Here is a 14,161-nt window from a genome sequence, read left to right as displayed (position 1 = left end):
TTTTATCATTATGAAAGCTTCTTCTTTATATCGCTGTTTAAAATTGTGTTTTGAAATCTGTTTTATCTGATATTAATATAGCCACTTCAGCCTTCTTATGCTTACAGACTGTATGATATACTTTTTCCATCTATTTACTTCGAACCCATCTGGGTCTTTGTATTTAAAGGCATCTCTTGTAGACAGCATAGAGTTGGGACTTGTATTTTTCTTTTAATCCATTCTGACCATTTCTGTTTTTTTATTGGAGTGTCTATTAATGGTTCATGTAATTACTGATCAAGCTGGGTTTAGGGCTCTCATTTTCTTCTTTGTTTGATATTTGTCTCCTCTGATTTTTTATTCATCTGTTCTTCCTTCCTGGTCTTTTAAAAATTATTTGAATACTTTTAGAGTTCCATTTTAATTTTAATTTTCCTGAGGGCAGTTAAACTATTCTTTTTTTACAGACTTTGCCCTAGGGATTACAATATACACCCTAACTTTTCACAGTTCACTTCTAGTTAGTTAACTTACTACTTCCCAGAAGTGATAGAAACCTGGCCACTTTCTGTAGGTCCATATCCGTCCCTGTCATTTAAGCCACAGTTGTTATAGTAATACATCTATACCTGTCAGAGACCCTTCAAGACAATATCATGATTTAATTCTAGACAAATAAAATGCAACAAACAAACAAACAGAGTCTTTTGAGTTAGCCAGGTATTTACCATTTCCACTGCTCTACCTTCCTTTTGAGGATCGGGGTTTCCATGGGGTCTGGTTTCCCCTCAGTCAGGACTGAGAGAGCCCAGACCTGCCTGCCTCCAGGGCCCCCTCCCTGCATGGTGGAGGCAGTGCAGCTGCCCCTCCACCCACAGCCTTTGCCCCTGAGTGTCCACGGCTACCAGCCCCTTGCCGGAGGCTGTACCCTCTCAGGGACCCCGTGTGCAGAGCCGAGCTCCTCACTGCCTCAGTGCACACACCCTGCTGTCACGCTGCCGCCACCGCTCCTTGCCAGGCCCCCTTGTGGTTCACGCCTGCTTCCTGCCTCGCCCCAATCCCCACACCTGGCCCCTCTGCCACAGAGGCGCTGAGAGGCTAAGGAACCCCAGGTCACATACATTATAAAAGTGACCCAACCAGGATGCTCTCTGTAAATCAAAATCAGTTTATCTCAAGTCATGCCTATTTCAGGTAACTGCTGTGTCCCAGGGACCACACGCCTTATCATTCCTAAACTAAAAGTGAAAAAGCCAATCCTAGTGGTCCCTTTGTACCTTTCCAGTCTCTTGTGTTTAAAAAGGGTGGGAGTGGGTGGCAGCAGGGGGCTGGGTGGCTGAGCTCAGCAGTCTGGATTCCCAGCAAGAACAAATAAAGGATGCGTTCACAGAGACACCCTCGAAGCCTGGTCTCCTGGGAATGGCCTGTGGTGGGGGAGAGCCAGCAAGGTGACCCTCTCCTCCCAGCACAGGTGTTTGTCTCTGGTTCCCACAAGTCGGGATGAGGCAAGTAAAGTACAGAGATGACAAGTAACCTGCCCAAGGTCTCAGAGCAAGGCAGGGTCCCACTGGGACTTGGGCATCCAGACAAGTGCCCCTACCGTGGTACCTCCCTGCCCTGTCTTTGGCTTCGACACTCTGTGATGGTGATACGCTTCCTATCCATCCTAAACAGCCCCCTGCAGCCTGCTTTCTCCCCCTAAGTGGCTTCCCTTCTCTCCTCTCTGTTTAATATTTCAGTTGCTTGGTGCTGGGATATCTGGAGTCCCTGTGTTACTGACCCACTTACTTACCCAACCATCTTGCTCACACATTAGGGGCAGCAATGGGAAGCCTGAGGGGCTTCTGGAAGGAAGTCAGGAGGCGGAGCGTGTGGGGAGGCCACACAACGCACGGCGGCGACGTTTGTAAAGCCAGGTCAGACTCCCTTTGCTGAGAGGCTACCACGGGATGACATTTATTCCAAGTAGCTTTCCAAGAAAACAGCTGTTGTTCCTTGAGGACCCTAGAAAGGCCTCCCAAACTCCACCTCTGTTTGGGGGTGGGGGGAGGTGGGAGTATCTACTTGTTTCTTCTCTGTTTATACAATGAAGGAATGTGGAGATCAAAGTTGTACCCTTACTCCTAGGCAGTGAAGATGGCTGGGGTCAGCCACAAACAAGCACTTTCCAGACGGTTTATTGCCTCTCTTAAGCCAAACCCTCTGGCCTCATTGAGAGGGGATGCAGCAGCCCCTGGGGCCTTTTTCCTAAAGCACCAGGCACACACCTGTCTCCAGTGTTCCTCTCTGGGGCCAGGTTCACCTGGTGGTCCCAGAGGCCCAGGCCTGCAGCTTTCACTTTCTGAGACTTGGACTCAAGGGACCCTCACCTACCCCTACTGCCATGTGGGAAGACAGTGAGCAGTATCCTGTCCCCCTGTTTCCACATCACCAGCTTGAGAGTTTCAGGCCTGGAGGCCCAAAGTCCCCCGGTGGCACCGTGCACCATGTCCTAGGTGGGAACGCCCAGCAGGGGAGGGGTGAGGGCATGTGAAGGGCGGCCTCCCCAGTAAAGAAGGGTCCGCCCCTGGCTCCTTACACTCACCCCACAGCCTTCACATCCTCAGGGCAATTTCAGAGACGCTAGGGCTCAAAGAACCACACGACTTGTGCAAAGCAGCGGAAGAGAGCGAGAGTCCCTGACTCCTCACCTATTCCCTGACCTCTTCACCCCGGGTTTCTTGACGCCTCGCCCTCGTCCCTCCGAGTTCCTGCCGTTTCAATCCCGGCCCGGATCCCCAGGTCGCGCGGCTACGCGCAGGGGCCGGCGAGGGTCTGAGCTCCGGGAGGCTCGGGACGCTTGCAACCCCGGGTATCCGGGCGCAGAGTCTGGCAGGGCGGCGCAGGGTCTAGGACAGGGGTGGAGGAGCGTTCGCGGCCCGGTTGGGGACAGTAAGGCGGTCCCTTCCGCGCAGCGACGGCGCGGGGTGGGCATCAGCGGGAGGAGCGGGTGGAGAACAGGGCGCCCCAGCCCCTCGCTCACACCCGCGGCCGTGACGTCAGAGCCGGACCCGGTAAACCGAGCGGCCGCAGCCCGGCGCTTGGGGCGGAGACTGCGACCCAGAGCCGCCCAGACGGACGGAGCCCACAGCAGCGCGGGCGGTGGCGCGGGCGCGAAGACTCGGGCAGCCGCGGCTGCAGGCGACCCCGAGGTAACACCGACCCTGCTCCCTGCCGGCAGGGCAGAGCGCGGGAGGAAGGGCGCCGCCGGGGGACACGGGGGAGAGCGGGGCCCGGGGTAGGGCAGGGAGCTCCCCCAAGGCGCCGCGCGTGGGGCTCCCGAGGCGGCCTCAGAAAGCGAGGGCGCAGGGCGCGCAGTCCTTCCGAGCGCGCGGAAGAATTAGGAGGAGAAGTGGAGCCCTACTGACGGCGGAGAGCCGGGCAGCGCCCCGCAGGCCCCCGCCCCGCAGGCCCCCGCTCGGGTCCCCGACGGCGCTCGCGGGCACTGCTTCCAGGGAGCGCAGGCGCTCGTGGGGACGCGCCCGGGGCAGATGCGCGGAGGGTAGGGCGCCTGGCACCGTCCCGGGCCACCTGTGCGCCCCTGAGCGCCCCTTCTGCGGCCGGGAGGAGTCAGGGGTGGGGGGGATGTCTCCTGCCGGCCGAAGCCCCTCACCGCGCGCCGCGCCCGCAGCCGCGCCCCGGAGCCATGGCCCTGAGCGAGATGGCACTGCTCCGCTGGCTGCAGGAGAGCCGCCACTCCCGCAAGCTCATCCTCTTCATCGTGTTCCTCGCGCTCCTGCTGGACAACATGCTGCTCACCGTCGTGGGTACGTACGGACCGGCGTCCCCCTTCCCCCGGCGTCCCCATTCCCCGGGCGGAGCTCCCCCTTCCCAGGGAGCCACCTTCTCCCGATGCCCCTTCCCGGCGAGCCCCACTCACCCCAGCGCGGTCCGGGAGCTCCGAGCCGGCCCGGGAAAGTTGGAGAAGACACTTTGCAGGGAATACATGCCCTTGAAGGCTGCTGCGCCTCGGGGTAGTAGGAGCCGCGTTTGTGGCTTCGTTTTCCCGGAGGTCAGGTCAAAAAATGTGTCATAAGACAGATAAGACCCAGAACTTATGTTTCCGCCTGATAATTCCCTGCTTCCCCTTCCACCACGATGAAAAAGGTTTCTGTTAAGAAAGTAATTCCAAGAGTTCAAAATAATGTGTTACAGTAATTGTTGTGCTACCCAAAAAGGTGGGTTTACAATTAGGTCTCAGGCCTCAAGGAACAGATCAACATTTCCCCCCCAAAAAGGAACATTTAAAAACATTGAGATGGAAACATTTCAGGACCCATTTAAGAGCAATTAGAACTGAGTATTGGTTTCAGCCTTTTCCAATAACGGATTTTTGCAAAACTAAATAATTGAAATCCAGGTCTCTTAATTAGGTCTCATTAACAGAGAAGTTTTTGGCACCCTTTTCCCTAAAAATATCCCGATTTTAATGAAAGAAAAAAATCATTTCTCTTTTGGACTTAGAAGGAGGGCTATTCACATCCTCTCCATTTGCTGGTGGGCCCCCACAGTTTTCCAAGCAGCCAACAGTCAGTTGTCTCCAGAATGAGGCTCTGGGATTGTGTAGCTTCTCCATATTCAGAAACAAGGGCCTTGGTGCTGCTCTGTCTGGAATGCGCTTTTGCTACCCCGTGTGCCCAGGGCTTCTATTACATTGAGCAATTTGGCTATTCTTTTACAGAAGTCTTAGGAATTCTTAAGTCTTCCAGGTTTGAGTAAAAGATTGCAAATTCCCACTCATGTAATAGAAAGATGAAGCGGGCTTGTTGCAGAACTTCCTAATTATTACTTCCTGCAGGTTTATTTTTTTCTAAGATGCATAATGAAATTTAGGTTCTCTTTCCTCGATTCATTCATTTAAATGCCTCTTTTTCTGAGAAGCACTGGTTGACCCCAGGTCAGAACTGCCTTGGCTGCAGACCAGAATATTCCGGTTGAAGGAATCCTGTACTGAGAAACACAACAAATGAAAAAATCTCCAGGGCCAGTTGGTAATGCTCCAGAAAGCAGAGGGGGCTCTTTACAGCCTCTTGGGGTTTTGCCTCTCTAGTGAGCTGGGCACCATGAATTGTCCCAGTATCAGTGTGGTGCAGCGGTCTTATTTCTGGGGTTGACAAACCCCATCCCTGGGTGGTTTGCTGGCTTTTGCTCTGGGGAGGGTTTCGGGGCAATGGTGTCCTTCCTCTTGTGCTCTTGTTCTCAGTCCCCATCATCCCAAGTTACCTGTACAGCATTGAGCATGGGAAAAATGCTACAGAAATCCAGACTGCCAAGCCAGTGCACACGGCTGCCACCACGGGCAGCTTCCAGAGCATCTTCTCCTATTACGACAACTCCACCATGGTCACTGGCAACGCCACTGTGGATGCTCAGGGGGCACAGCCTCATAAAGCCACCACACAGCACATGGTGACCAATGCGTCCACTGCCCCTTCCGACTGCCCCAGCGAAGACAAAGACCTCCTGAATGAGAATGTGCAGGTTGGCCTGCTGTTTGCTTCCAAAGCCACCGTCCAGCTCCTCACCAACCCTTTCATAGGACTGTTGACCAACAGGTAGGTTGTATTTTTATAGTCAAAGAGCTTTATATTTATATTGTTCCAAGTTGTGTCCCCATGGGTTTCATTCATTTATCAGTGGCGGACGAGCTGGGGCAAAACCCAGTCTCCTTCCCCTCATGTCTTTGTCCTTACTTAATAATGATCTCTCAGTTTGCTCCACCTTTTCATTGCTCTCTCTGTTGCCTGAAAAATAAGAAAATATCAGAGAAGATAGAATAAAGAGGACCTCCCCAAGTGGGAGAATTTTGGTCTGTCTAAATGCCTGGCTTCTTAAGGACACTTGTCAAAATAACCCTTGGTCAGCAAGGGTCACCATGTCCAGCCCTGGCTTTCGTGTGCCAGGCAGCTTTCTCTTTGCTTCCAGCTCTGGCTGTGTGCTTCAGTATAGAAAGCCAACGTGTTTCCTTTAGAGCTGTCACGGTGAAGGCTCCATTAGATGACCTGGTGGGAAACATTGGAAGAGATCAGTGACATTGTAAAAAACTCCTAAATGATGCTGAAGTCATGAGCAGGGTGACGCATCTGTCCCTTCCACAGGTGACTTCACCTGTCTGCCCAAAGGGAGGAGGAGAATTGAGATGTTGTCTGGGTCATTCACACTGCCCAGGCTAGCTTTAAATTGATCTGGATAGTCTTGAGTTTCTCAGACCCATATTTTTTTTGAATAATTATTCACTTCTCCATTGCTACTGATCATCTAGCAGGTATCTGCTCATCTGTAGCTGAAATGGCCCAGCTCTGTCTGGTACATAGGGGTTCAAAGCAGAAAGGATGGAAGTTTCAGCCCCAAGGCACTTGCAGTTGAGGGGAGGAGGCTGTCCGCGAAGGGATCAGAGGCAACGACTGGGAGCTGGTACAGCCCAGAGGCAGAAACGCAGAAGGTGGCAGAGAAGGGAGTGCTGAGATCCTCCATGTGAATTAAGGAGGGCCGGGACTGGGCTAGACTATAAGAGACCCAGTGGCTAGGCCCAGAGAGGAATGGGGTTTTGTTGTGGGGGTTGTTGGTTGGGAGCCACTAGAGGTGCCAAAGCCAGGTGAGAGGGGCAGGTGAGCAAAGCACAATATTAAGCATGTCAGCCCAGCGTTCCTGGTAGACTGGGAGCTGGGAGATGTTTACATCAACTGAGGCCTCAGCATGGGGAAGGAGGAAGACTGGCTATAGAAATCACAGGGGACAGTGCAAAATGAAATGTGGGACCCCTCGTTCACATATTATTAAGAGTTTCAAGATGGCAATAGCAGAGCGTTCAACCAGGTGTGGGACCCTTCTGAGTGTGGGACCCTGGGTGACTGCCTGGAGGGGAGGTGGTGATGGAGAAGGGGGTGATAGGAGTTGAGGTGGCCTGGGGTGGTGGCAGGAGCCCAGAGAGCACTGCCCAACCTGCCCTTCCAGAGCTTGAGCTATCCATGGGCATCTGGAGGTCCCTTATGGTGCACCTGTGGTCAGTGGGAAGGGAGCACATTTTAAACTTTTGCCTTTTGATTTTCCGCACTGATTAGTGCCATTGAAACCGTTGTGACAGTCCCAAGCCAGGTGTGGCCCTCCACACTGTGGAGTTGAATATTATAAAGCTGCAGCCTAAAATATGCTAAACAGGTGAACCCAGCACCGGCTGGATTGTGAGCCCACCGTGGAGTGTTATTACCAAGGGGAAACTAGGCAGCCCCTCTGTTCTCCAGGAGGAAAAGCGCACAGACCTCAGGAGTTTTGCAGGGTTGTTTTCTTCCTTTTTCAAGACTAAGGGCCCTTCTTAAAATGCATCTGGTATAATTAGAGAAAACGGCTCTGGGTTTTGTGTTCTGAGAAAGCAAACAGCTCAAGCACTGTACATGAAAATTGAGGACATTATCGTAATGATGCCTTGCCAATCACTTGGGCACGGATGTTGCTACCAGTACAGCATAATACTTAGAAACTCGGCTGAAATGGTGGGAGTATTTGGATCTTCCAAGTGGCAATGAAAAGCTTTTTTAAAAAATCTCTCTCTCTCTTCTTTTAATGCTTTGCTTCTGCCATGGGGAGCAGCTTGTTTAAAACTAGCGAGACCTTTTCCCTTATCCCATGCTCCAGATGCTTGGACATTGCTGTGTTTGAGGCTCCAAAAATACTGTGTTCTAAGAGAAACCCAATTTTGCTTTGCTGCCTGGGAAATTTAGTCTATTCTTATGGTGAAGAATCCACTTTGGAATTTAGAGCTAAATTTTAATCCCCAATTAGTTCCCCCATCTATCCAGCAAATTTCGAAATGGCTTTCTTCTTTAAGTGCCATCTTGTAATGTGGAAGTGCAAACAAATTTTCGATATCAGTGTAGGCAAAACCATTGAGTAAATTCTGTTCTCTCTTCAAAACTCCTTGTAATGTTTCTACTGTTTTCCAAGCCAGGTGGAAGTTACTCTGGCTCTGCATCCCCCACATAGTTCAGATGGAAACAGTAGCAGAGAAGGAACAAATACATCTGTTTGCCTCTCCTGAGCCTTCTTTTGAGAGCCATTGCAAATAGTCTTTTGACGTAATTTGTGTCAATCATCTCCTCAATTACCAATAAGATAAACTTGGAGATGCCTTTGGGTAGGACTTGGTGTTGTAAACAAGTGTGCCCAAACAGCATTTGAAAGCTGGTTGATATGTATTCCTGATTAAAGAGAAGCTAAAAACATGGAGTGGGGCATTCGAGCTGAAAGGGATGTTAACAGAGGCTTTGGGGCAGTCCTGGTGCCCAGTGTTCCGGCTCAGGGAGGAAAACGCCTTTCTCTGGGCGGCTGCTGGGCTGGAGTCAGGTGTTGGATGCTCTACCCAGGTTTTCAGCCTGTCCCTCTTCCTTTCCCGTTCTTTCTGCCACTTACTGTTAGAGAGCGTGTCCTTTTGACTGCTAAAAATAAACAATGCCGGTCAAAATCTGTCTTTCTTGCATCTTCTTGGGCTCTCCCTGGTTGTACCAGATTGAGCTGCTGAAGACCCAAATGGAGTTGTTGATTTCCATTTTCAATCAGTGGGCAGGTGGTTTAGAAATGGGAAAAATCAGCTTTGTTTTTTGGACAGGGACTCTCCTCCTGCCCCAGAAAAAAAGAGTATCTTTTTCTACCCCTGATGTGACCTGGTCCAGATTCCCAACATCTCTGCAGTGTTCCAGACAGTGCAGAGAAGGAGAGCTGGTCGGAGACCACGTACATCCCCCAAGATCCCCAGGGAGGGCTGCCTCGAGCCAGGCTTGTGGTGGGAGCTCATCTCTCCTAAAGCCTCTTGCCTTAAACGGGACCCAATCTGAAACACGACCCCACATCACAACCTGGACCCCCATATTTGTGGTCGCAATGCTGCCACGTGGCTGGTTTTTTTTTTTTTTTATTCAATTTTATTGAGATCCATTCACATACAATACAATCATCCAAAGTGTACAATCAATTGTTCACAATACCATCATATAGTTGGGCATTCATCACCCCAATCTATTTTTTGAACATTTTCCTTGTACCAGAAGTGGCTGGCTTTTGTGGGTTGGTGATAGAACAGCAAGCCGCCTGTCTGTTTTTAAAATATTGGATAAGATCTCATGCATGATCCTGAAAACACAAAATAATGATTCTTGAGAAGAATTTGGAGGCAAGTAATTCCTGTTTCCTTTACTCTTCATGTACTAAATCTTTACTGAAAATATGTGATCAGATGGGGAACGCAGGACCTCTGATTTTGGGGTGCATAGCACCACGTATCCGGTAATGCACTTTCTAAAGCCTGATGGCACCTTGGCCAACTTGATTTCCGGTTTTGAGGCTCATGTTATTTATTCCTTTCATGACTGCAGCTGTATGTAAAAGAGGGTTGAGGGAGTTATACTAGTGACGCTTGTTAATTTGGCCTAGTGAGTGAATTTTAGACATCTGTACAGAAAATAATTGTTTCTAGAAGATGAACAATGTGAAAACACCTTCCCTTTCCTTTTCTCTCTCCCACGAATCAGGTTAGGAATGTGGTGTGATGGTCTTCACTTGCCTAGCACAAGGTTTAAATAGTAGCTGCATCTTTAGAATCAAAAACTATTCCAGCCGCCTGTCTGGCTTGGGAAAGAGTTAACTCCATGCGACCGCTGGGGACCAGCTCCCTCAGCTTCCTCTTTGGCTTGTCATTGTCTCAATGGTCTGCTTTTTATCAAGCCAGCATCAGTGGCTTAATTTATTTCCATAGTTACCTAATATATTTGAGAGTGAGTTATTTTTTTTCTCACGAATCTTAGCTAACATCTGAACGACAAGGAGGAAGCCACGGGGCATAAAGTCACCACGAAATTGAACGTGGTTATTTTTTTCGCCAGCTTCAGCTCATTGCTCTGAAGTGGGTTTTGCAGGAATAAGCAGTGACCTTTTCAGTTTCTCCATGGACAGGGAAACCAGCTGTTCTGGAAAGAGATCTCCTGTCCTAGATGTCGCTAGAATGGTGGGCAGGGGATGGCCGGAGGCTTTGCCTCTGGAACCAGAAGAAACCGCCAGTGGAATTAGGGCATTTCTTAAGGGAGCAGAGCCTGCCCTTGAGTTGTATGTCAGCGAATGGGGGTTACAGCCAAGACAGGAAATCCACGGCCCCTCTAACTCCCTGCACACATCTAAAACCAAAAAAAAAGACAGGTAGACCCACGGACTAAATCTGAGAATTTTGTTTTATTTACTGTATGAGTGCCAACAAAATTCCTGTCATATGCTAGCAAATCTAAAATATCAGTCCATTTACTGACATGTAGTTAGCATGCCACCTTCTAGGAGCGTGCTGAGGTCAAAGGCATTTGTCCTCTCATCTCATCTGGTGATACTTTGCACCTACCAGGCCCTTGGCTCTGCCTCCTTGCTTTTGTCATTACCGTGGCAGAGGGAACTGTGGCCTTAGCAAGGCGGAGACTGGAGCTTGCATTGGTCTCTATGGCAGAGATAAGCTAGTTATTAGCATTAGAGAAAAAGTGTTGATTGCCGTGATGATTTAGGGACATATAAAGTTTCTCTGCCGACTATCTTGGTATATATGAGTAACATGACTTTTATTGTTTTATACATTTTGCTTGTGATTCAATATATGATAGTCTTATTCAAATTGGATTAACTGCTCCACGATGCTCTGTGGAGGAGGGCTGGGGGCCAGGATGACTCACAAGGCAGTGACAATGGGACATTTGGTTAAAGGCATCGGATCCAGCTCTGCTTAGCAATACTGTAATTGAGGTGACATTGAACCGAGACCGGAGGGCCCACTCAGATGTTTATGACTAATGTCAGTTGAGTTTTCTTTCATTTAGGAGACACTGGGGGAAAGAGATAGGGCCTTGGTGTCTGCCCACCACACACTGGCCTTGGGGCATCAGACAACCCTCCTTCCAAGGTGGGTGTGCGGGGGGCCGGGAGAGTTTGAAAGCAGAGGTCCAGAAGCCTCCTTTGTGTCTTCTTTGCCATGGGGCTGAGTTCTGTGGGCTTCGCCAGGTGGGAAAGCAAGTCCACGTGCAAGATGCTGTTGCCCAGCCTTTCCCAGCTGGGCAGCCCTGTCAGTGGCTTGACCTTGTTGACAATGCAGGGCACATGTGTGTTCCAGAAGCCAGAAGGGAGCCGTGTGAGCGCAGTGGTGTCTGCAGTGATAGGCTTGCTCTGTGTCTTCAGGGGAGCCCCTCCATCTCTCTCTCAGTTTCCTCTTCTAAGATGAGGGTTGGGTTGGCCAGCCTTTGGGCTTCCTTCCAGCTTTGCCATTTGGTTATTCCATACCTGCTTCACTAAAACTGCAAAGGAACGAAGAAAACAGTAGCTGCAGTGTTTCCAAATAAATACAGCACATGGCCTAGATAAAGAGAATCCTCTGTAAACACATAGCCCTGTGGACATGGAGCTGTCGGTGTTAAATGACAACTGGGAGCCCTCCATCGCAAAACTCATTGTGAAATCGGCTTCCCCACCAAATTGTGGTCTTGCAGGACCTGACGTGTGTTAGATGTTCAAGATATGCCCATTGCCCTGAATTGTGGGCAAGTTACTTAACTTCCCTGAACCTCAGCGTCATCAACTAAAAACAGAGCTAAAACCAGCCACCTCACGGCATTGCTGTGAGAATCTCAGGCAGTCACACACTAGCTCCCTAATATGGTTGGTAATTCTGGAGTCTCTCGGTTAGAGGAGCCCCCAGGGCTTCCTCCCCACCCGAGCAGAGCTCTGCTGAGCTGGGTGCAGTGTCACTGGCCAGACTGGGCATAGTGTTGCCGGTGGTTTTGGGGCTGCAGACAGAGATTGCCAGACTCTGTTGAGTTTTGTCCTGAAACTACCCAGTGCTGCTTCTTGTGTCTGCGAAGGAACCACAGATGGTTCGCTTCTCTACAGAATCCAAGGATGCCCCTGGAAGCCAGAAGGGCTCCATGCTAGAGCCCTACCATTAACAAAAATGAAGAGCTAGCCAAAGAATTCCAGTAGCATTGACACATACATTAGCACTTGGATGACTAGATTTTCCAAGTATTATGTTGAAAGGGGTGAGAAGCCTATGTTGACTCCAGGGCCACTGGATGTATTGTTACATGTCTGTTCTTTCATGAGACAGTGCCATAGTTGCTGAGAAAAATAAAGTGCCCAAGGGTTCCCATCTCTGAGGCCCCTGGAACTTTCCTTTTTCCGTATCCAGCAGTGCAGGGTTGGACTGCAGTGTTGGGAATGTGTGTTTTTGTCTGCGTGAATCAGGAGCATGGGCTGTCTCCTGGTTGAGAAAGAGAAGCTGCCAATTGAAAATGCAGTGCAGAGCCAGGTGCCCTTCCTAGTTTACCTGATTCAGGCTGAGCCCACCTCTGCAAGTCACAAGCTCATCTCAGACCCATGAGGGGAGCCTTTGCATGGGTTTGTGCGAGGGGGCCTGCCTGGGAATCTGTCATAATTTTGAGGTGCTATTTTTATTTTTGCTATTTGGTTTCTGGATACATGTGGAGCAGTTAAAAAAAAAAGTGTGTGACCTGGAGAACTTTTGAAAAGTTTCTATTAAAAGCCACATGTGTCCGTGTGCTCTCTGCCTGCCTGGCAAGGAAAAGCCCTGGACTGGAGGGAATGGCCCCAGGTGAAATGAACCCTATGTCATTTGACAAGTCACCTTTTTGTACCTCAGTTTCATCATCTGTATAATGAGGAGGCAATTGTCTGCCCTTAACAAATCATTGATCCGATGGGTGTAATGCTTGGAGAACTGAGCGTAATCCTTAACTGGAGGTGTTGTCATTAAGATTTTATTAAAGCCTGACTCGAGGGGCCTGTAAAGGCTGAGTAGCTCAGACTCGGTGCCTCCTGCCTCCTTGGGCCCCTCTGCTTCTTCTCCAGGTTCCTGATGATCCAGGGCTGGAGGGATCAGAGGCCCAGAGATGCTTACTGCTCTTCTGGGTGGGAGCAAACCTGTTAGGAGGCTGTCGCTCAGCCCGAGTTGGCCACCCTCCTGGAGCTGGGAGGCCAGGCTGCTCCCTGCCCCCTCACGCCCCACCCACATGGCAGGAACCATGCAGAGAAAGAGAGGAAAGAAAGAAAAGAAAGAAGGAGGCAATGAAATTTCCGAAGCATCTTCTGTGTTCCAGGTACCCTGGTAGACTGCTGACATCCTCATCTCATCTCAAACTGATGCCAGTCCTGGGAGGTGGGTGGCGCTCTCACCGTGTGGCTGAAAGATCTGCCATGGTTAAGTGGGAGGCCCCGGTTTGCAGCCAGGCCTGTGATTCCAGAAAGCCAGGCTCTTCCCACCACCCCCGCCGGCCTGTGGCAGTCTTACAAAGGAATGTGGGTTTTGAATTTTTGCACAGAAAATGAGGCCTATCTTTCTGGGCTGGCCTGTTTGGGGTCCACATAAAAGCAGATTTTTAAATTTTGATTCCTAATGCCTCTTAGATGCCGTGCAATCATCTCTGCTGCCAGTTGAATCACTTGGTGTCTTTTTACCAGAATCATTTCATTGCAATTGTCCCTTTGGGAAAGCTCTAGCAAAGGCTATAATTAAAGGAATAATAATAAAACATGACTGAAACAGAGGCTGTGTATTTTGGATGTGTTCTGGGTTACTTGCCAATATTGTGTTAACATTTATTCCAGAGAAATTTCTGTTCAGAGCAGCAACCCATAAATGTATTCATGTTCCAAGACAGTCAAACAGAAAAAGGTCACATCGAAAGCAGCGAGGATATGAATTTTTAGAAAAATTGACCAAGCACTCATCTTCTTTTCTTGCCCCAGAGGCTTAGCAGGAGAGACTCAATACAAAACTCAAAACTCAAAACTCAAAAAAAAAAAATACCCTGTCTTCTCCAGATTATCCTCGTGGTTCTGTTTTGCAGAATCGGCTATCCAATTCCAATGTTTGCGGGATTCTGCATCATGTTTGTCTCAACGATCAGTAAGTGTCTGACCTTTGCCTTCTGAGTGTGGTTCACAGAGGGGCTCTGACATCCACGAGCTGGCAATCAAGAATGCAATCCAGGGTGTTTGCATATGGGTAAAGACTGCAGAGAGGAGTCGGGGAGAAGTTTTAATAGAGCAAAAGCATGATGCGGCTAATCCTGAAAAAATACCATTGGGCTATGGGAGGGCTTCTGAA

At 49.7% G+C, this 14,161-nt stretch overlaps 1 protein-coding gene across 1 annotated transcript in view; it reads left to right on the top strand.

The window, feature by feature from the left end:
* The first annotated feature begins 3,102 nt into the window (after positions 1 to 3,102).
* The window catches only part of SLC18A2 (solute carrier family 18 member A2), a 42,952-nt gene continuing 31,893 nt past the window's right edge, over positions 3,103 to 14,161 (top strand). Inside the window, exons 1-4 of the mRNA XM_037805350.1 lie at positions 3,103 to 3,173; positions 3,653 to 3,788; positions 5,225 to 5,576; positions 13,902 to 13,960. Coding sequence (XP_037661278.1) covers positions 3,668 to 3,788; positions 5,225 to 5,576; positions 13,902 to 13,960 — 532 coding nt within the window. The 5' untranslated portion in view covers positions 3,103 to 3,173; positions 3,653 to 3,667. The remainder of the gene's footprint in view (positions 3,174 to 3,652; positions 3,789 to 5,224; positions 5,577 to 13,901; positions 13,961 to 14,161) is intronic.

This window comes from Choloepus didactylus, chromosome 15 (genome assembly GCF_015220235.1).
Source record: "Choloepus didactylus isolate mChoDid1 chromosome 15, mChoDid1.pri, whole genome shotgun sequence".
NCBI classification, from domain to species: domain Eukaryota; kingdom Metazoa; phylum Chordata; class Mammalia; order Pilosa; family Megalonychidae; genus Choloepus; species Choloepus didactylus.
The sequence above is the reverse complement of the archived record's forward strand: the minus strand, read 5'-3'. Positions and strand labels throughout refer to the sequence as shown.